Source organism: Lemur catta, chromosome 10 (genome assembly GCF_020740605.2).
Source record: "Lemur catta isolate mLemCat1 chromosome 10, mLemCat1.pri, whole genome shotgun sequence".
NCBI lineage: Eukaryota > Metazoa > Chordata > Mammalia > Primates > Lemuridae > Lemur > Lemur catta.
This window is the reverse complement of record NC_059137.1, coordinates 71,736,670-71,758,665: the sequence shown is the minus strand read 5'-3', so window position 1 is coordinate 71,758,665 and position 21,996 is coordinate 71,736,670. Positions and strand designations below refer to the sequence as shown.

Genomic DNA, 21,996 nt, shown 5'->3' with positions numbered 1-21,996 from the left:
TCAGAAGACTGGAAAAATCTGTGGCAAACCTCCCCACAGCTGGGCAGTTTGACATTAATATCAAATTTTCTTTTGTTTCAGAATTGTCTGTTTCACAGCAACATCACCAGTGATTTAAAAGCGTTTACAGACAAGTTTGGTTTTGATGTCCTCATCCTGTTCGCCAGCTACCTGTCAGAGGAGCAGCAGCCGAGACGACAGATCGCTGTGTACTCCGAGAACCTAGAGCTGTGCAGTCAGGTGAGCACCTCCTCCAACCCTGACAGGTTTCACTGCATCCTAACCTGCTGGCTCTCAGAACATGCAGTGCAAGACAGGGACAGATTGGTGGCATATAAGAAGTTGGCAGCTGGGTGAGGTGGTTCATTCCTGTAATCCTAGCATGCTGGGAGGACAAGGTGGGAGGATCGCTTGAGCTCAGGAGTTCAAGACCAGCCTGAGCAAGAGTGAGACCCTGTCTCTACAAAAAATAGAAAAATTAACCAGGTGTGGTGGTGGGCACCTGTAGTCCCAGCTACTCAGGAGGCTGAGGCAGGAGGCTCACTCAGGCCCAGGAGTTTGAGGTTGCAGTGGGCTATTGTGATGCCACTGCACTCTAGCCAGGGCAAGATTCTGTCTCAAAAAAAAAATTGGCCCAAGAGATAGGGTCCTAGAGGTTCGAGTTTTAGGAAATATTGGGGATATTTTGCACACTGGACCTTTTTAAAAAGCCCCATCAGCATTGCTCTTCTAGGCTGAATCCATAGAGTGAAAGATCAGATCTTTCTCAGCCAAATGAGGGCAAGTCCTCCTTTGGGTGCTGTTTTTTTTTTTAAGTCTATTAATTTCTATTAAGTTGGTAATAACTAACAAGGTTTAGTTCCTTTCTCTGTACCAATTTGGTGCCTAGTGTTTAAGAACTGGTGATCTGATGCTTTAATGAAAGTCAGTTTGTCTCCACATACTAAAACTCTAAGTAATTAATTGAATTCTATAGGTTGATAACTGAATTTTTTAACCCAAGGTCTAGGAAACAAAAAAAGAATCAGAGAAAATTAATCAACACATGGCACTAGATACATCAAACTAGGTGCACTTAACAACTAATATGAGAATATACGAGATTTATTATAATATGAGCAACATGAGCACAGAACACTTGCATCATTCATCTTTCCTCACTGATGAATTAGATGCTTCCTGTATCCATGGGTAGCTAGAGGCAAAGTCTCTACTCGTTTCTTTTCTACCTCTTCCTTTCTGTCCTCCAAGAGCTCTTGTCTCTCTTGACACGTGGCTGTGAGTTCTCCTGGGCTCTCTCTGCTTTCTCAAGTCCAAACATGAGAGCCCTGCTCCTGCTGTGGGTACATTTTGCACCTGCTCCTCTGACCCACATGCATTTGTGCATGGGATCACCAACCTGTGGCATTTTCAATGCTTCACTTTGCATTTGGTTTTCAAAGCTAAAAAGGGTTGGTGGTATATTAATTAACCTTTGATCACTGGCTTCCCAGGGACAGGATTTAGGCTTCCTAAGCCCCCAATACAGTGGTTTTCAAATCACTTTTAGCAGCAGAGCCCTTTTTGAAACCGACTTAAAAACTGGTTCATTTAAAACAGACAAAAGTAGGCCAGGCACTGTGGCTCATGCCTGTAATCCTAGCACTCTGGGAGGCTGAGGCAGGAGGATTGCTTGAGGTCAGGAGTTTGAGAGCAGCCTGAGCAAGAACAAGACACCTATCTCTACTAAAAGTAGAAAAATTAGCCAGGTGTCGTGGCGCATGCCTATCTATAGTCCCAGCTACTCGGAAGGCTGAGGCAGGAGGATCGCTTGAGTCCAGGAGTCTGAGGTTGCAGTGAGCTAGGCTGACACTACGGCACTCTACTCAGGGCAACAGAGCGAGACTCTGTCTCACAAAAATAAAAATAAAAAAATAAAACAGACAAAAGTAGAAGAGCAGCCACCACCCTGCCAAGCCTGCCACACCCCAGCAATCGCTGAAGACAGCTCCTCTGAATCTGGAGCAATGCAGACAGGGCCAAGACCCTGTGCCAAGGGGATCCCACATTGTCTGTGTGGTCACACGATTGGCTAGGAGTTGACCTCTGCAGTTTGACCACCTGAATTCAGAACTCAGGCTTCCTCTCTTGTTAGATGAGTTATTTAACTTTCTTGTGTTTTCGTTTCTTCATCAATAAAATAGGCATAAAAAGAGTCCCTGCCTTGTAGATTACCGTAATTCTTGTAAAACCCTTAGAACCATGCATAATATGTGAAAGCACTCAAGGAATGTTAATTATTACTGTCACGATGATGCTTACTATCTATGTGAGCACTGCCGTGGTGGTGGTGGTGGTTACTATTATTTTTATTTTTACCTCCACTAATCCTGTGGGGCCATTTCAAAGGCCCAGTGTGGAAAAATACTCCCAGTATTTCCTTAAGAGCAGAGAGCCACAGCCCAGTTCTGTCCTGGCACTGACCATCCATCGCAGTGCCCCCTGCCTGTCAGGTCACTTGTCTGTTCTGGGCTCCGTGTGTGTTCCCTGGGGTAGGAAGGGACAGCTGGGGCCTGAGGGCTGTTTGGGGCCTTAGTGGCTTCTTTGTCTTTCGTACTTTCTCTTTTGCCATATGAGGCCATCAGAGGCTAAAGCAGACCTGGCTACCTGGCCCTAAACAAGAGCCTCTCTCCTGCCCATTTCCCCTTGTTCCAACAGTTTGCCCGTAGTTCTTGTCGGCAACCAGCATTCTCTGCTTTTCTGCAAACTTGAGTTGTACTCCTGTTGAAAGATGGTATTATATTACACTGAGGAAAAGAAGTTAGATGATTGATGGCCAGTGCAAACCCATAGCCACGTGTCAAGAGAGACAAGAGCTCTTGGAGGACAGAAAGGAGGATGTAGAAAATAAATAAGTAAAGACTTTGCCTCTAGCCCCCATGGATACACGAGGCATCTAGTTCATTGGTGAGGAAAGATGAACTGGGCTGTGGCTCTTTACCCATAACTTTCAGGAGCCACCAAAATTGAGCAGCTGGATTTTGAGTTAAACAAAAAGATATTTTGATAGGATTGGAGAAAGGTTGGTGGTAAATTAAGTGGGACTTTCCATGTTTTACATTATATAATTCTCCATTATCTGAGGTCTGCATTTTAAATAGGTAAGCATGGATTAATTTTATATTTTAAAAAATTAAGAAAGAAAAATTGCAAAGTGCAAAGACTGCCTGAGTGCTCACATGAACCCCTGTGCCTCCTGACAGATCTGCTGTGAGCTGGAAGAGAGTCAGAACCCTTGCCTAGAACTGGAGCCCTTTGATTGTGGCTGTGATGAGATCCTGGTGTACCAGCAGGAGGACCCTTCAGTGACTTGTGATCAAGTGGTTCTCCTTGTCAAGGAAGTCATCAACAGGAGGTGTTCAGAGATGGTCTCCAACAGCCGGACGTCCTCAACAGAAGCAGTGGCAGGCAGTGCCCCCCTCTCCCAGGGATCTTCTGGGATTGTGGAGTTATATGGTTCTGATGTAGAGCCACAGCCCAGCTCTGTGAATTTCATCGAAAACCCTCCAGATCTCAACGATTCGAACCAGGCTCAGGTGGATGCTAACATAGACCTTGTTAGCCCGGACAGCGGGTTGGCCACCATTAGGAGCAGCCGTTCATCCAAGGAGAGCTCAGTTTTCCTCAGTGATGACAGCCCAGTGGGAGAAGGAGCTGGGCCTCACCACACCCTCCTCCCAGGGCTTGACTCCTATAGTCCCATCCCCGAAGGGGCAGTAGCAGAGGAGAATGCACGGTCCGGAGAACACAGTGAACACTTTGACCTCTTCAACTTTGACTCAGCACCCCTGGCTTCTGGGCAGTCCCAACCGTCCTCCCATTCTGCAGACTACTCCCCGGCAGATGACTTCTTCCCCAACAGTGATTCGTCAGAAGGACAGCTCCCCGCTGGGCCTAAAGGACTTGATGGGACAGGGATCAACATGTCTAACCATTCATCCAGTTCACTCTTGTCAGGCCCTGGCAAAGATAGCCTTGCAACATTTGATGACGAGTTTGTTCCAAGACAAGAAAGTCCCGGAGATAACTCTGAAAGAAATTTGAGCCTCACAGGTTTTGTGGGAGATGATTCTCCTTCACCAGAAAGGCTAAAAAATATTGGAAAGAGGATCCCACCAACACCTAGGAATAGCTTTGTAGAAAGTTCACCATCCACTGAAGAACCAGACTCACTCTTTCCAGAAGATATGGCCCAAAAAGCAATCAACACAGGTCACACAGGGCCACCTCAGACTCGTGCACGGTGCAGCAGCTGGTGGGGTGGTTTGGAAATTGACTCCAAAAATATTGCGGATGCATGGAGTTCCAGTGAACAGGAATCTGTCTTCCAGAGCCCTGAATCGTGGAGAGATCATAAGTCAAGCTCAGTTGACAGGAGGGCCTCAGATTCTGTATTTCAACCAAAGAGTCTTGAATTCCCAAAGTCAGGTCCCTGGGAGTCTGAATTTGGTCAGCCTAAACTGGGCGGCAATGATAATCAAGACCAAAATGAGGAAAGCTTGCAGTTTCAGAACCTGCCCACAGAGAAGTCGCATTTGCCAGATGTTCCTCAGGGAACAAACCACCTGATAAAAGACTTTGCTGCTTTGTGGCATTCTGGTCACTCTCCCACAGTGATGCCTGGGCCGTGGGGAAATCCTACCGATGACAGTGAACCGGCAGCTGCAGCCTCATTCCCAGCCTGGAGTGCATTTGGTAAAGAAGATAATGACGAAGCTTTAAAAAATAGCTGGAATCTACACCCCACGAGTGGTGAGACACCTTCTGTAAGGGACCCAAATGAGTGGGCCATGGCAAAAAGTGGGTTTGCTTTTTCTTCAGAAGACCTACTGGACAATTCACCCAGTGAAGCAAGTAACGAAGCAGTTCCAGAAATGTGGGGCAAGAACAATGACTCTAGGGATAATATCCTCCCATCTGGAAATCCCAGTTCCGATCTGGCTCATGCATGGAATAATTCTAAGCCGCCAAAGGATGATCAGAATGGTTTAGTAGATCCTAAAACTGGGGGGAAGATATATGAAAAGGTAGATTCCTGGAACCTTTTTGAGGAGAATATTAAGAAAAGAGGGTCAGATGTCCTAGCTCCTTGGGAAGAGTCCTTCTTGTCCTATAAATGCTCTGATTACAGTGCGTCCAACATAGGGGAGGATTCGGTGCCTTCCCCCTTGGATACCAACTACTCCACCTCTGACTCTTACACATCACCAACATTTGCTGGAGAAGAGAAAGAAACTGAAAACAAGCCATTTGCTAAAGACGAAGGTTTTGAGGCAAAAGGTGCTAACTCTACTGCACAGGAAGCTGAAATGCCTCCTCAGTCACCGCTGCAGCCACCTAGAAATCGAATCAGTTCGGGACCTGGGAACCTAGACATGTGGGCTTCACCTCATGCAGATAATAGTTCTGAAACAAATGCCGCTGATGACCCAGATACAAATCTACTCCAGACCGAGCACGCAGATAGTAAGAGCATCTCTGTGGAGGATGACATGGGGGAAAGCAGCCAGTCCAGTTACGACGACCCCAGCATGATGCAGCTGTACAACGAGACCAACCGACAGCTCACGCTTTTGCACAGCAGCACCAACTCACGGCAGGCGGGCCCCGACACTCTGGACTTGTGGAACAGGGTGATTCTGGAGGACACTCAGTCCACCGCGACGATCTCGGATATGGACAACGATTTGGACTGGGACGACTGCAGCGGGGGGGTGGCGATCACCAGTGACGGTCAAGAAGAAGGCTACATGGCTGAAGGCTCCGAACCGCAAACCCGGTTTTCAGTGAGACAGCTGGAACCCTGGGGCACGGAGTATCAGGAAGCGAATCAGGCAGACTGGGAACCCCCTGCCTCTGCTGAGCACACCGAGGAGACTGCTCCCCACAAATACCACACAGTGAATGAGAAAAGTGGACAGCTGATCGCCAACAGCATTTGGGATTCCGTGATGAGAGATAAAGACATGTCGTCATTCGTGTTACCAGACTCATCAGTTATTACAGATTCAGAACAAAGCAAATTACCTCCTGAAACTTCCAGCCACGCAGCAAACGTTAAGGACACTCACAGCCCAGATGTGCTAGAAGCCTCTGGAACCAGGGAGTCAGGAGCACTTACAGCTCATCTTGACCACCAGGACACACTGAGGGGGATGCTGCAAAGTGATACAGGGTCCTTGGTGACCAGCCTTGAGAACCCAGGGCATTTTGCGCACTCAGATCCATGGAAAGGTCAGAGCTATGGACAAAGTGAAAGCGAGAAGGAAGCCCCCGGAGCCACTGACAGGGGGCTCCTCAATGAGGAAGTGATTGGCTCTGGGGTGGACAGCATCTCTGGGATTTCTGAAAAAGGACAAAGTGACCAGGAACTCTCTTCTGCAGTTGCATCTGAACATCAAGAAATCTGCATTGAACCAGGCAAAATCAGTTCTCTTTCAGTCACTTTTAGTCCTCAAACTGAGGAGGCAGAGGAAGTTTTAGAGTATGAGAAGCAGTCTTACAATCTAGACTCCTGTGATGTGCAAACAGAGGTGTCCGCAGACAACCTGCAGGCAGAAGATGCCTATGAAAAGCACCTCATGAGTCATAGAAATTCTGGTGAAACCACTGAGATTTCAAGTAGTATAAATTTAACAACAAATGTATCATTACCTGAAATGGATCTTGAGAAAATGGAAGAATGTAACATCTTGGAGCCAGAGAGAGTGAACAAAGAGCCCCCTCATGAATTTCCCCAAAGCCTTGACGTTCGGGATGGCCCTCTGGACAGTGATGTGCAGGTGAGTTGCACAAGTCCTGAGATAACTGAGAATCTTGAAGTTCAGGAGACTGAAAACAGCCTTCAAGGAGCCATTTTACCTGGAAATCATGACGAAGATAGTATTTCTAGTGAGTATACTCCTTCCAGTGCATCAAGTCCTGACCTAGATGATTCTTCAGCTGCATTATCCTCCTGGGGGCAACCACCCAGCACTGAGCATCACAAAGAGAACCGAGATGACTGGAGTGAGCAGAGTCGCCAAGAATCTGGACTAATTACCACCACTGATGGCCAAGCAGAAGTAACTCCTGAAATGAAGGATTTAGAGAAAAACAAAACGGATGAGTCTGATCACAAAGTTCCTAAATTTTTAGAGATTTGGAATGACTCCATTGATGGTGACTCCTTATCCTCTTTATCCAGTCCTGAGACAGGTAAATATTCTGAATATTCAGGTGCACACGAGGAAAGAAATCTGATGGTTAGCCATCAGCAGAAAGATGAACGTGACATTCCTGAAACCGTGCAGCCAGAGGTTGCCAAGGTCATTTCAACCAGCTCTGGTTCTGAGGATGATGATGCGGGTGGTGAAGAATCAGTGGAGGCAGAGACCCATTTAGCTGCTTGCCATGTTGCTCAGAGAGAACCCAGAGCCTGGGATTCATTGAAGGAATCTGATAAGTTCTTGGCTACAGCTGATCCCAAGTCTGAGGAATTTTCTGACCACCTAGGCAGCCCAGAACCAGCTGAGAGTAAGTCAGACCCATTCGGTGACAATCAACAAAGCAGCCCTGATCACTGGAATTTTTCACCGCTAATGGAGACTGAAATACAGGCTACCACAGTGGAGAGGGAGACAAGATCTTCTCCAGAAACAAAGAACACAGGAGATGTCACATGGCAACTATCTCCCAACACGGAACCAAAGAATGAAGATAATTCTAAATTGGAGATGCTGGGCTTCTCGGCTGAGAGCAGCGAGTGGTGGAACACCCCCCCACAGGAAGGCAGACCAATCGAGAATGCATTGGAAGGGGGCCTGTCTGACTCAAGTGGTGTGTTAGAGATAAATTCCTCAGTACACCAGAATGGGGGTCCCTGGGGCGTGCCCATCCAGCGTGATTTCGAGTCCATGGAAACACACTGTACTAATCCTTTCAGTGACAAACATCAGTCACCCTTTCTGAATGGTGATGGGGAGAAGTCCTGTGAGCAGCTTTGGAACATTCAGCCAAGGCAGCCAGACCCACATGCCGATCAGTTTAGCCAGCTTGTGATATTGGACCAAATTAAAGAAAAGAACTCAAGAGAGCAAACTTTCATGTCTTCTGCCGGTGAGGAGCTCAGTTCTGAAACGCCTACCCAGGAGCAGCATCAGGGTGCCATGCTGGCAGTATGGGATCACCCGGACCCAGCACTGACTCGCCCCGATGACAATGGATGCGTTTTAGCTAATGTTTCAACTATCGAGCGTCAGGAAACAAATTGGCAGGAACAAGAACAACCAAGCCTCAGTGAAATGACAAATTTGAGCGTTGCCACAGAAAATTTCCCTGCTGTCAGTTCTCCCACTCAACTGATAAAGACGTCAGGCTCTGAATGGGAGGGCTCTAGCCCCAGGGAGGGCCCCCAAGCTACCTTTGTTCCAGATATTTTACCTGGCAACTTTCAAGAGGGTGGGCAACTGGCCTCAGCTTCGCCTGACTTGTGGACGGATGCGAAACAGCCCTTCAGCTTGAAAGCAGACGGTGACAATCCTGACCTACTGACTCACTGTGAGCACGACAGCAACTCTCAGGCTTCCCACAGCCCTGATATCTGTCATGACTCTGAAGCAAAGCAGGATTCTGAGCAGCACATCAGTGCTTGTGTGGGCCCTGACGTGGGGTCCAGTGAGCTTTATCTCACTGAGCCAGAGGAGGATGAAGAGCCCAGTCAGGAGCCTGGGCAGGAATTTGTCCCCTACAATTCCAAACTCTATTCTGAAAATGCAATTCCACTGCCTCCAGTTGGCGATCAAGCAAACATAAATGGCTTCTCCCAGCCTGCTTCTCAGAGAGGTTCTCCTGAACCTTCTGAAATAAATGGTGACAACAGCACAGGTTTTAAAGCATCAGAAAACAGAACCAGCCCAGATCTGGCACCAGTTTTGGAACTTGTTGACAGAACAACCCCAGGGATGGAAAATACGGAAACTAGCATTTTTATAACTCACCAAGAGACAGCTGTGGAAGGAAATGCTTCTTGGGTATCGGGAGGCTCGTCTCCTGAGAGTCAGGCAGGTGCAGGGGCCTTGTCTGACAGCGAGCCACATTTTGCTTCTGGGAATCGGGCCACAGTCACTGATGCTTTGCTAGCCTCGGACACTTGTCTGGACGTAAGCGAAGCTGCCTTCGATCACAGTTTCAGCGATGCCTCTGGTCTCAACACATCCACAGGAACGATAGATGACATGAGTAAACTGACATTGTCAGAGGGCCATCCTGAAACACCAGTTGATGGGGACCTTGGGAAGCAAGATATCTGTTCATCCGAAGCCTCGTGGGGTGATTTTGAATGTGAAGTAATGGGCCAGAATATCGATGAAGACTTAATGAGAGAGCCTGAACACTTCCTCTACGGCGGTGACCCTCCTTTGGAGGAGGATGCTCTGAAGCAGTCGCTGGCACCGTACACACCTCCCTTTGATTTGTCCTATCTCACGGAACCTACCCACGGTGCTGGAACAGCAGAGGAGGCTGGGTCTCCAGAGGATGAGTCTCTGGGGAGCAAAGCAGCAGAGACAGTGCTTTCTACCCTTCCTGATTGGCAAAGTGAGGGAAACCATGCTGAGCCCCAAACCAGACAGCCTGGACCCCAGCTGGTTGTGCTGCACATTGATGAAGACCCTGAGTCCGTTCCTTTACCTGAAGAAGCAGGCTCCAGTATTTTGTCTCCATCAAACATTGACTGGGAAGTAGAAACAGATAATTCTGATTCACCAGCAGGTGGAGACATAGGATCACCAAACGGTAAGAAGCATCCCATTCCTTCACCCCCAAGAAATTGCTGCTTTGATTAAACTACTGCATTTGTAAGACACACTCTTCTTACCAATGAGGGTAGACAGGAACACATTTGCAATGCATGCCTAACCAAGTTATGTATAGCAGCGGTGAGATCTAATGCGTATGTATAATAATATCTACCCCTGATAGTGCACAAGAAAATTCGACAGCACTACCAAATAAGAATATTTCTTAAGTTACCTCTTTTTAGATGATCATTTGCAAAGATCACAAATCACATAATGTGTTAATTAATCCTTATTCTCCCCTTCTCACCTTCAACTTCCACTTCTAGGTGCTAGCAAGGAAATATTAGAGTTGGGAGAAGAAAAAATAATTTCTACCAAAGAGTCTGAGCAGATAAAATTCAAATACAAGGAGGAAAGATGCACAGAGAAGTATGAAGATCCTCATGTACTCCACATGGATTACATACTTGTAAACCATGAAGAAAACTCACCCCTGAAGCCAGAGGCCTGTGAAGCAAGAGAAAGCATATCAGAATTAGAAGAATCTTATATAAGTTCGGAAAAAACAGGACTGCCAGGAACTCAATTAGCAGGCTTCCCAGACACATGTCAGCCTGCTTCCCTAAATGAAAGAAAAGATCTTTCTGCAGAGAGAATGTCTTCCAAAGAAGACAAGAGATCATTGAGATCATCTCTTGAGAGCCCTGTGCAAGATCAGAGTTGGATGGTCTTGGGCCATACTGAGGTTAGTGATCTGTCGTTGGAAGAAGCCAGGGACTCAGGGCCTGGATGGCCTGGCAAGACTGTGGAGCCATTCTCTGATCTCAGCATGAACAACGGTCCCCAGATGCAGGTTCTGGAAGAAATAAAGCCTCTAGAATCTTTAGCACTAGAGGAAGCTTCTGGTCTGATCAGCCAATCACAGACGATCAAGAGCCAAGGCAGGGCCAGCCCGGATGCAGTGACATTGCAGGCTGTCACCCATGACAATGAATGGGAAATGCTTTCACCACAGCCTTCTCAGAAAAACGTGATCCCTGACACGGAAATGGAGGAGGAGACAGAGTTCCTTGAGCCCAGAACCAGGAAACCAAGATCAAATGGGTAAGCAAAAAGCTGACTTTACTTTTTCCTAAAAATCATTTTATTTAGAAGCCTGGGAAATGGTGAGGGGTTATGGAATATGAAGAATACCTAGACAATAGGTGCTTCGGTTACATTTATTGTGAGGCACACCATCAGTAAAAGCAGCTACTAGACAACTGTAACCCTAATGATGATTTGTGTACATTTTCACCTGAAAAATGCCCTTCTGTTTTCACCCAAACTTATACGTACCCTCCCAACTCCCTTCCCCACCTACTTCAATACCTACATGACTCTTAAACAGGGATTTGGAAATAGAAGGAGGTGGCACTAGTATTTCATCACCACCTACTATGAGCAAGGCAGTTTGTATACATTATCTCATTTAATCCTTACACGGGGGGTAGGGGAGTCAGAAGGGTCGGGTAGGGCCAGGGGACTCAAGGCTAGAGGATTCTATACCTTGGCTAGAATTAAGTAACCAGAATGAACTCTGGGATTCAAAACTTTCCACCTCCAAAGCTCATCCTTTCCCAGCTTATAGAAAAGGCTCCTTCTGGTTTTATGTAAGCACCTAACTCACTGGTGGGAGATAAGGAGACTCCACATTAGTGTGAAACGTTTATTCCCTAATTGGCTGTAAAATTGGCAAACCCCCTTCAAATCAGTGATTCAGTCATTTATTTGTTCACAAACTCATTCATTCATTCACCATATGGTTTTTGATAATTTGCTCTGTGCCATGTTTCTGGGTAGCACATACTAGGGACCAGGATGTCACTGCTGCTCTCAAACTTTCAGGCTCTGCTGAAACTGTTTAGTGTTCTTCAGTTCTCTTAATTCACCCTTATAAAGCCCTCCTGCTTCCAGGGACAAAAGAGCAAATTGTGAAAAGTAATTGAAGTAAAGGGGGGGAAATCATGTTTCCTCCTTAAAATGTAGTAGAAGAAAGATATCTTTTTGCTCCTCAGTTTGGGAGTATAAAGCACTACACACACCACGTCCCCATGGTGAGCAAGGAAGCTGGATTCCAGCCTGGCTCTACCATTGTTGGTTCTATATTTTAGGATTAACCCCAGGCTTAAGTTTTCTCATCCATAAAATCAGTGGATGGGCTGAAAGATCTCAAGCCTTCCTGCATTATTAAATTCTGTGAACTTAATTTGTGTGGAAACAGAATGTGACCAGGAGAGCTCTGGCATTCACAAATGATATTTATTGATGAAAGGAACAGAGACAACAGAAAGAATAGCAGAGGTTTACTGAGGGTTCAGAAAGTGCCATAAGGAGTTAAAAGCTGTACCATGTTCAAGTGCAGCTTCATAAATCCAGACATTTTCAGTTGGCCTAATCTTTCTTTCTTCCTGTCAAGCTATTTCCTTCCAGAGAGACCCCAGATCCGTTATCAGAAAGAGAGTAGCAGATGGATCCCAGCAGCCCTGCTGGCATTGTTATAGATTGAGCTAAGAACTCAGGCAGCTTTGAGTTGGCTGAGCTATTGTTTGGCTTCTTGTCTGCATTTTGCACATGCCCCTGAAATCCAACAGATGACAGTCAGTGTTCAGTTGTGCCACCAGCACTTTTTCTTTCAACAAAATTTCTTTGCTCATCCCTTTCCACTGAGTCCCTATAGTAACGAAACTGTTCTCACAATGGGGTCGGGGCAAATTTTTCTACCAGCATTTGTATTACCTTTTGCTTAAATAATTGACTGTGAATGTATTTGGAAGTTTCCTTTTGTGCTAGATTTGGGGAAGGTACAGAGTTGTCTAAAACGGTGGTTCTCTAAGGCCAGCAGCATAGCTATCACCTGAGTAGCTGTTAGAAATGCAAATTATCAGCCCCACGCTGGACCTCCTGAGTCAGGAACTGAGCTTCAGCAGCTCCTGAGGCATAGTAAAGTTTGAGGACCATTGGTTTAAAACATACTCCTAGCCCTCTAGGAGTTTACAGTTTAATTAAATTAGACATCGGTGAAAGTAGGTAGGTAGTAGTGTAATATTTATTGTACTGCCCCTGTGATTACCTTTCTGTCTCCAGGACTTCCTTACCTGATTCTTCCCATTTCACTTGGCTGGCCTCTGACCCTCTTCCTTGCCTTTCCAAACCATGACTTTCCTTTAATGTCCATCTCTAATCAGACTTCTCAGAGCCACGGTGTGACTTTCATGGGTCCGTGGCACTTCTGCCTTCACGGATCCCTCCCTACAAGAAAGTAGGCCGGTGAGGTGGCTCACACCTGTAAGCACAGCACTCAGGGAGGCTGAGGTGGGAGGATTGCTTGAGCTCAGAAGTTCGAGACCAGCCTGAGCAAGAGCGAGACCCCATCTCTACTAAAAATAGAGAGAAATTATATGGACAGCTAAAAATATATATAGAAAAAATTAGCCGGGCATGGTAGCACATGCCTGTAGTCCCAGCTACTTGGGAGGCTGAGGCAGGAGGATCACTTGAGCCCAGAAATCTGAGGTTGCTGTGAGCTAGGCTGATGCCATGGCACTCACCCAGGCAACAGAGTCAGACTCTGTCTGCAAAAAAAAAAAAAAAAGAAAAGAAAATTAATGACCAACATCAGAATAGCTACCAATTAGGGGCATTTGCTGTAGACTTTATATGCACTGTGTCACATTACAGTGGCAACTATGTGAGATAAGAATTATACAAATGAAGAAATAAGAGGAGAGGTGTCTATTTAGGGCTCCTTTATGGAGCAGGTGCCAGGGATGGCTTACTTACCGTCAGACACAGAAGGCAGAGTGCCCAAGACTCACAAGAATGTTTTAATTTCTTTTAAAGTCAAAAGAAAATAATTATTATACTCCTGTGTGGATTATATTTGTCTTTATACCAACACAGTTGTAAAATAAATTTTTTAAAAATTTTTAATGATGGGAGGGATCCGTGAAGGCAGAAGTGCCACGGACCCATGAAAGTCACACCGCAGCTCTGAGAGGTCTGATTAGAGATGGACATTAGAGGAAAGTCATGGTTTGGAAAGGCAAGGAAGAGGGTCAGAGGCCAGCCAAGTGAAATGGGAAGAATCAGGTAAGGAAGTCCTGGAGACAGAAAGGTAATCACAGGGGCAGTACAATGAGATGGCCATAGTTTCCCAAAGGAAACCTGAAGACGTCTTCTGACGCATAAGCTGATCATAGGATAGAATATCCAAAACCAAAAGCATCCTTCCAAAAAAATTGAGAGGCTCTTCATAAATAGAAATAGGTTCATGGTATGCACTATGATGAGTCAGCTACAAATCAGCTTCTTCCCTCCCGTTTCCCAACCTCACCCCCTCTCAGCTCCCAATCTGTTTTGAGAGTAGCAAGCCACATTTTTAAAACCTGAAAAAGCATTAGAAAGATACATTTTCTCTCGTATTCCACCTACTGACCCTTGTCCACAAAATTTTTTACTAGGGCTAGGAGATAACCTCTCTGCCTTGAGGTCTGCAGCACTCCATTCATGTTCCCTAGAATTGATCTTCCCAGGAGCCTTTGCCAACACCTTGGTCATCTTCCAGCCATAGACTGGTCCAGCAGAGGATCAAATATCAATTCGCTGAGACGCTGATGGATGTGCCTGATCATTCCTACATGGTCACAGAGAACATCTGCAGGGGAATCTGCAGCACACAAGCCTTTCTTAAAGAAACATTTAGATGTTTATTTTAAAGAAAGCATGGTTGGAAGAATGATGTGTGAAGAAAGGGTTAATTTGTTTACGTATCAGGTTTTTCAGAAAAACAGAACAGGAGCTATCTATACCTGTATCTTTCTTTCTATCTATCTATCTAGCTAGCTATTGAGAGGATTTTAAGGATTTGGCTCATGCAATCATGGGAGCTGGCAAGAGCAAAATCTGCAGGGCAGGCCAGCAGCCTTGAAACTCAGGGAGTCAGTGTTGCAGTGTTGAGTCCAAATTCTGCAGGGCAGCAGGCTGGAGGCTCAGGTTGGTTTCTGTGGTGCAGTCCTGAGGAGAATTCCTTCCTTAGGAAACTTCAGGCGTTACAATTAAAACCTTCAACTGATTGGATGAAGCCTACCAACATTATGAAGGGTAATTTGCTTTACTCACAGTCTGCTGATTTCAATGTTAACCACATCTTAAAAAAATACCTTTACAGCAACATCTAAACTGACATTTGAACCAAATAATTGGACACCGTAGCCTAGCTAAGTTGACACCTAACATTAACCATCACAGATTATAATCAAAAGCCTGACCTATGCTAAGCAAGCATGAAACCATTAAAATGTTTAAATTCACCATCTGAATTATATAAAAATGTGAAAACCAATATACAAATATATTGTCTTTCTATAGGTATAGACAAGGAAATAGCTGTGCAAGGTGATACAAGGAAATCAGTTCCAAGAGGACTGAGAAGACTGACAATATTTGTCTAATCTTTTGGAGATACATGCAGCAGTGGGGGGAGGAGGATGAGGAGAGAGAGGAGGAGACGGGAGAGGGAGTTGTTGTACCGGGTACTTTTGAAACAGAGTATCTAGAAGTAACCTACTCTCATATTTGTGGAGTTATCTTGTTTCCTAGCTCTATGAAGTGAGGTGTTCTGTACTCCCAAAAATAAAAATGACCTTTAAACAGCATATTTCATATTCCACACAATCCGATTCTATGGTGATCCCTATGTATTCTTTCTTTAAAATTAGTAAATTTTTTGCCTTTTTTTTTCCTGTCCAATAAATAATACTGTGGAAAAGAACTCATATTTTCACCTGTGAGTGATACCATTAGATCTTTTGTGTTTTTCATGAGACCGCTGAAATCAGGCTTTCTCTATAACTTATGGTTGGGGAGTTAGCACATTGGGTCTATTACCCACTCGAATGTTGAAAATGAGAAATAGATAAATAATCCATAGACTCTTTCTCTTGATGTTGGGTAATGGGCACTCTGAGGAAAAGGCTTTTGAGTTGTATCCCACTTTGGAGCATTTGCCCTTTCTCAGAGGTAAGTTGATACTCCAGAAACTCCAGGTTTCCCTTGTTTATTCATGGTTTTTTGGCTTTTCCCTGCACCAAACCTGGAAGACCAAACTTGGCACTGAGTCTGTGTTAATTTATTTTTGTAAGTATATTTGATTCCTTGGTGTATTATGTTTGGTGAGTTGGTGGTGATAATTAAGTATCATTAAGAGTCCTTTAAATCTGAAATTTAATTCAGGACTTAGTCTCCTTCTTTATTTATTTATCTATCTTTCTTTCTCCCTCTCTCTCTCTCTCTCTCCCCCCCTCCCTCTCTCTCTCTAGTGTTCCTCCCCCACCTCCAGCCCATCTCTGCATTTCTGGTCAGCCCTATCCAGAACAGACTTTCAATAAGTGCTCGCAGGTTGTCAAATATATTATTTTCTTTGGCCCACTCAACTGCCATTTGAGACAGACAGGGAAAGTTTTACTATCCCCATTTCCCAGCCAGATGAGCAAACTGACTTAATAAATGAACTGCTTAATGTCACCCAGAAATGAGAAAGTGAAGCTGGAACTTAAGCTTAAGTCTTCTCACTTCTAGCCCAATGCTTGTCAATGAAACACGGCTCCCGAAATGTGTTTTTCTTGAACTTCTTCTATAGGTTGGTGTATTCCTTTCTCTTCTCCCATTGTACCATTGAAAGGCACATACAGCGTCATAGCAAAGTTCCCAATGGGATATTTTGAGAATAACTGAGCCAGAACTCATCTCTGACTCTTCAGACTCTGTGGTGACATACTGAGCTCTTTGGAGGCCTGAACACACATTTCCCGTCCCAGCAGATCCGTGAGCACGCTGCCACTGTCAGTGGGCTGCTTCCCGTCTGTGGTGTGTGGGACCCACTCGAGTGGCCAGAGGCCAAAGGGAAGAGAAAGAATCAAAGCCCTTCAATGTTCATTTCAGTTTTCCAAATATTTATAGATGTGGTATTTTGCGGTGAGGGATTTTACAGCAAGAGAGAGCCATGGGAGCCAAGATGCGGCAGTACAGCTCAGCTGTCCTGTGGGAGGAACACCCACAGAGGGACCCACGTGTGTTGTGTTGCCTTCTAGTTTGAGGAAAAATCCAAGGTGCTTCTCCAGCTGGAACCTTGAAACATCAAAACTAGTGGCGTAGCTTCCTTCAAGGAAAAAAAAAAAAACTCCATGAAAATTGACGGTATTTGAGGAAGACAAGGCAGTGGCATGACTTTTGAAAGAAGGGAGTATTAGTATATACACACAGCAGGAAAGGGATGACACATTCAAATTAGGAAAATTCAAGAGATATTCAATAAAGAGAATATTTACAAAGACGGAGGCAAAGTGTGCAGAACCCACAAGGAATAGTGCAGTAGCCCAGGAATAGCAGCAATACACTTGTTATTATTCCTAGACGTCAGGAAGAGGGGAGAGAGTGATTACCAGAATCCAGAAAGAGAATTTCAGGTAGAAGGGCCACGTTGAGAGAAGCAGTGACCTAGTATGAGGGACACAGCTAGCCAGAGGCGTTTCCACAGGGAAGGAGCCAGGTGAATGTCTGTCCTTACCTCCGTCTCCTTCCTCCCTCTTATCTCCTACCAGGATCCTTATCAGTCAAAACCTAGTGGAAGTCGGAGGGTGAGGAGCCTTCAGGGTAGAAAGCAAGATGGAGAAAGTAGGAGAGTGGAGCTGAAGAAGCAACCAGAAGTTATTCAGCACAGCTGGCTTAATTGTAGAATGGTGGAACTTCAGCTTCTAAAAAGTGTACTGAGAGATTAATGTACAGAATTAGTTAACTGTTTCTCCAGTACAGTAGAGGATCTATTTCCAAGACCTATATGAGAGTTGTCTTGGAACAAAGACTATCAAAAAAGTCCAGGATTGAGTCACCCTTTGTAGAGAAGTCCAAGCTGCTGGTTCTCAACCAGCAGGGACTACTGATGGGCTTAAGACCACTGGGACTTAGGGATGCTGTGTCTGAGGCTGTGGGAGGAAAGGAGGTGAAGGAATTCCCTGAGCAGAAGCCTGACATAAGGGAAGATATTAACTGCCTGGTTGGGGGACCTATATCAGCGACCTGGGAGTACAGCAAAGCATGCTCCAACCTCAGAGCCTAAGGGGTCTCATGCATGAAAAGCCGAGGAGCAGCCTGACCTGAAAACTTCTCATGGCTGTAGAGGCAGATTGCCATATGTCAGCCCGGGAGAAGAGTCTTAAGGCTTCCATTGTTAGAACACTGTGCCATGTTCCTTCTCTCGCTTTCTCTCCACAATGCCTCAGTTAATGTAAAACCAGTCTCCCAGTGGAAAGCATGTAGTTTCTTTGTTCCTTGATCAGATGGGTCACAGCTACTGAAGTTAGAAGATTGATATCCATGTACATAGCTTGAGCTTGGGAAAAATTAGTTAGTTTACCTTGATCAAAAGAATTGTACCTACTGAAGAATTATGTGTTTTTCCCTTCTAGAAAGGAGAAGGAAATTAGCTAGGACACCTTGTGATTTGCGGGAGGGGTGTCCCTGAGACCTTTGATCATTGCATCCTATGATTTTTTCACATGACATCATTGTATTTTGCAGCATGGCAAAGAGAATAAAAAGCAAGTGCTGGCTTTCAGTCACTGCCGCCTTGGCGCCAGAGTGCTGGTGGTCCCCTGATTTCCCCACCCTTTTAAATACTATTTCTGTGTCTGTGTCTCTGTTTCTTTCATCTCTTACAACACATTCTGCCAGGGGACCCTATGTGTATCGGGGACTTCGCGAACCCCCCATAACCTTTTGTAGAGAAGTCCAAGCTGCTGGTTCTCAACCAGCAGGGAATACTTGCCAATGTCTGGAGACATTTTTGTTGTCACAATTGGAGTGGGTCCTACTGTCACCTAACAGGTAGAGAGAGGTCAAGGATGCTGCTCAACATCCTGCAATGCACAAGAGCACCCCCCACAGCAAAGGATTATCCAGCCCCAAATGTCAATCGTGCTGACATTGAGACCCCTGATCCATCCAGCCTTCTCTTCTTCTTACCACTTTTTTTCTATCTGAAAATATTGTCTATTTATTTATTTAATTGATTTCGTTGTATCTGTCTCCACCTATGAGAACATAACCTCTGGGAAAGCAGAAGTTTGGTTTGTCTTGTCTGTCATTCTACCACTGGTGCTTAGAATAGCACCTGGCACATATTAGGCGCCCCATAAAAATGCCTGGCTGAGTGAATGGAAAAGAAAATGAAGTTCGTCCAACACAATTTGCTTTTAATGCAGCTGTGATAATTTCTGGGGTTCGCCGCTTCTTTTTTCAAGGGAGATGTACTATATTTAGTTTGGAAGCAATATCCATCTTTCTTTTCTCAAGTAGCATCTCAAAATCCATCTTCTCCCTTCTTTTGAAATTTGAGGCCATAGTTATCTAATTTCAGTGTTCTGGTATTTCTCCTGTTCATTACAATTCCTCCAAGATTCTTAAAGCCTTTCAGTTTTCTGAGAGTACTGTTATTCACTCCACTCAACCTCATGGAGGAAAAAAAATAGGTGCGTCTATCCAGTTTTTTTCCTTGGTCATCTGTTGCATACACCATGGGTCTTATAATCTCTTAAGTTTTAATGACCTTTTCCTTATCAGAGAGGAAACATTGTTCTACTCAGTCATCTCTTAACAGCATCAACTCAAGCAGCAGTTGATGATATACAATCTTCAAAAAACTTTTTCATTTTTGTCTTTTAAATCTCAATTTGTTAAAGAATATCTTGAAAGTATTAATTAAGCTTTCAGGAAATAACTAAGACTCCACTGGAGAATTTGACATCTACCATGCCCTTTTTGTCAATATCATAATTGGGATGCTACATATTGCATTCAAGCAGTAATTCTTATTTTAAAAAATAATTGTAAAGCCAGGCACGGTGGCTCACGCCTGTAATCCCAGCACTCTGGGAGGTCGAGGTGGAAGGATCACTGGAGGTCAGGAGTTCGAGACCAGCCTGAGCAAGAGCAAGACCCCGTCTCTACTAAAAATAGAAAGAAATTATATGGACAACTAAAAATATATCTAGAAAAAATTGGCCGGGCATGGTGACGTATGCCTGCAGTCCCAGCTACTCGGGAGGCTGAGGCAGGGGGATAGCTTGAGCCCAGGAGTTTGAGGTTGCTGTGAGCTAGGCTGACACCATGGCACTCACTCTACCCTGGGCAACAGAGTGAGACTCTGTCTCAAAAAAAAAATAATTGTAGCTGCCTTCACCTAATGAATAAAATAATACATTTCCCCCAGTGCCCAGCTGACTCTGAGTTAGGACTATTTTGCCCTGGCACAATCTAGGAGAACATCTTCCGAGACAAAAGGAAGTGTCACTGGTCATAACCCATGTGCCACACTTCCCATTTAATGAAGTATTACTTAAATGTCTTAAAGGTAGCTGTGATTGGCCTGACGACAATAACTTAATCACTTTCCATATCAACTGTTGACTTTTAAAATAGATGGCATTATTTTAAACAGAATTAGTTACGGAGTCTGTTGTGGAGCCTTCAATTAATTGCTGCCTTTCCCATGTGTGGAGGGAACCCCCTCTCCAGTGAGCCAGCCCTTCCTAAAGACAAGAGCCCCATTGTTCAGCCCTCACCCTGGGCAGACATTCCCAGGACACAGCCAGCTCTGAAGTCACCTTTTCTCCCCTAACCATTTTTCCACCCATCTTGGTTTTGAGAAACTGACCCAGTCAGTGGCCCTGCAAGGTGACACCCTTCTGTGAGCCCCACCCCTAATCTCCTCCATGGCATCTGAGAAATTATTTCATAACTACTCATAATGATTTTAGCTTAAAGAAAAGTGTAAAATTGCTCCTTCTTTTCCCTTCTCCACTGCCTCTCCTCACTGTCAGAATAGGAGCTAAAGTCTCTCAAGCACTTAGCACCCTGTCCTCTGCTATTTCACTTTCCCAGTCCACTAGAGTTGGATCAATTGGAGACTGATCAGCACAGCTGGCTTAATTGGAAAGTGATGGAACTTCAGCTTCTAAAAAGCGTTCTGAGATATTAATGCACAGGATTAGTTAACTGTTTCTCCAGTACCTTGGAGAAACCTAAAACTGCCCCATCCCCCTATCTGTTCTGCCATAGTCCTCTCCCACCCCACCCCCCACCAAAAAGGGGAAGAGATCACATAACATGGAATTTCTAGTTACTTTCCAAATTGACGTTTTTCCTGATTATGACCAGAAGTCTTTATCTCATAATGTATTTCTTCTTTGAAGATCGCACAAACAAATGTATGCCTTTCTATTATGTAAATGTTTCATTATATTTTATTTGCCTTAACCACATCAATATTGCTGCTGGCATTTTTAGAATTAATAATAATATTAGTAGCTAATGTTTATTGCAAGTTTATTTTAACCCAGACTCTCTACACAGGTTATCTTACAAATTTAAAGGAACACTATAATTACTGTGAATGAGCAGTGTGAGGCACCGTGTGGTTTAGTAACATGCACAGTTACTAATAATTCGGGCCTTCTGACTTCAGGGCCCACGTTTAGCCTCCACACACCCCTGTCTCCCAAAAGCCAAAGCTGTGTGGCTCTTGGGCAAGCATCCTAACTTTCTCTAGAACATTCAGTCAGACTTCTTCATGTATCCTGCTACACTTCCACAGTCCATTCTGTTATGATCTTAACCACTATTCACTAAATGAAGATAATTAAATTGCCATCTTATATGGATGTGCTGTGAAGCTACAGCTACAGGATTTTCTAAAGAGGTTTCAGGAGAACTAAATTTCTTACAACTTGTGCTTTGAGCCCATTCACATCATCACGTCTCACTCAGAAACAGGCATGGCAGCAGTTTTCCTGAGCCGACATAAAAATCAAAGGGCGTTTCTGACTCCACAACCTGGGCGAGAGAGTCTTTCTCGTATATTCCCAAATGAAGCTCAGCACAGCCCCAGCTCTGGCCCCCCAGTGGGAGCGGCCGGTGCACTGAGAGATCTGGGAGGCAGGTGATCATCCTTATTTAGATGTGCCAGAGATCATGTGACCAGAAAATGGAGGCGAATCTGGATTTCCAGTTAACTGCTCCGGGAGAGAGATGCTGAAGAGCTGTAACCGTGCATCCTTCTCATCCTGCCGTTAGCAAGCCTCCT

General features: G+C 44.9%; 1 protein-coding gene across 3 annotated transcripts in view; it reads left to right on the top strand.

Moving 5' to 3' along the window:
• The window catches only part of PRUNE2 (prune homolog 2 with BCH domain), a 252,700-nt gene that overhangs the window by 164,223 nt on the left and 66,481 nt on the right, over positions 1-21,996 (top strand). The window contains exons 7-9 of one of the 3 annotated variants that reach the window (XM_045562595.1): positions 82-240; positions 3,243-9,813; positions 10,145-10,922. In XM_045562595.1, the coding sequence (XP_045418551.1) occupies positions 82-240; positions 3,243-9,813; positions 10,145-10,922 (7,508 nt within the window). Of the gene's footprint in view, positions 1-81; positions 241-3,242; positions 9,814-10,144; positions 10,923-21,996 lie in introns of those variants that run through there. The other 2 variants (XM_045562596.1, XM_045562597.1) reach the window with 2 other exon arrangements.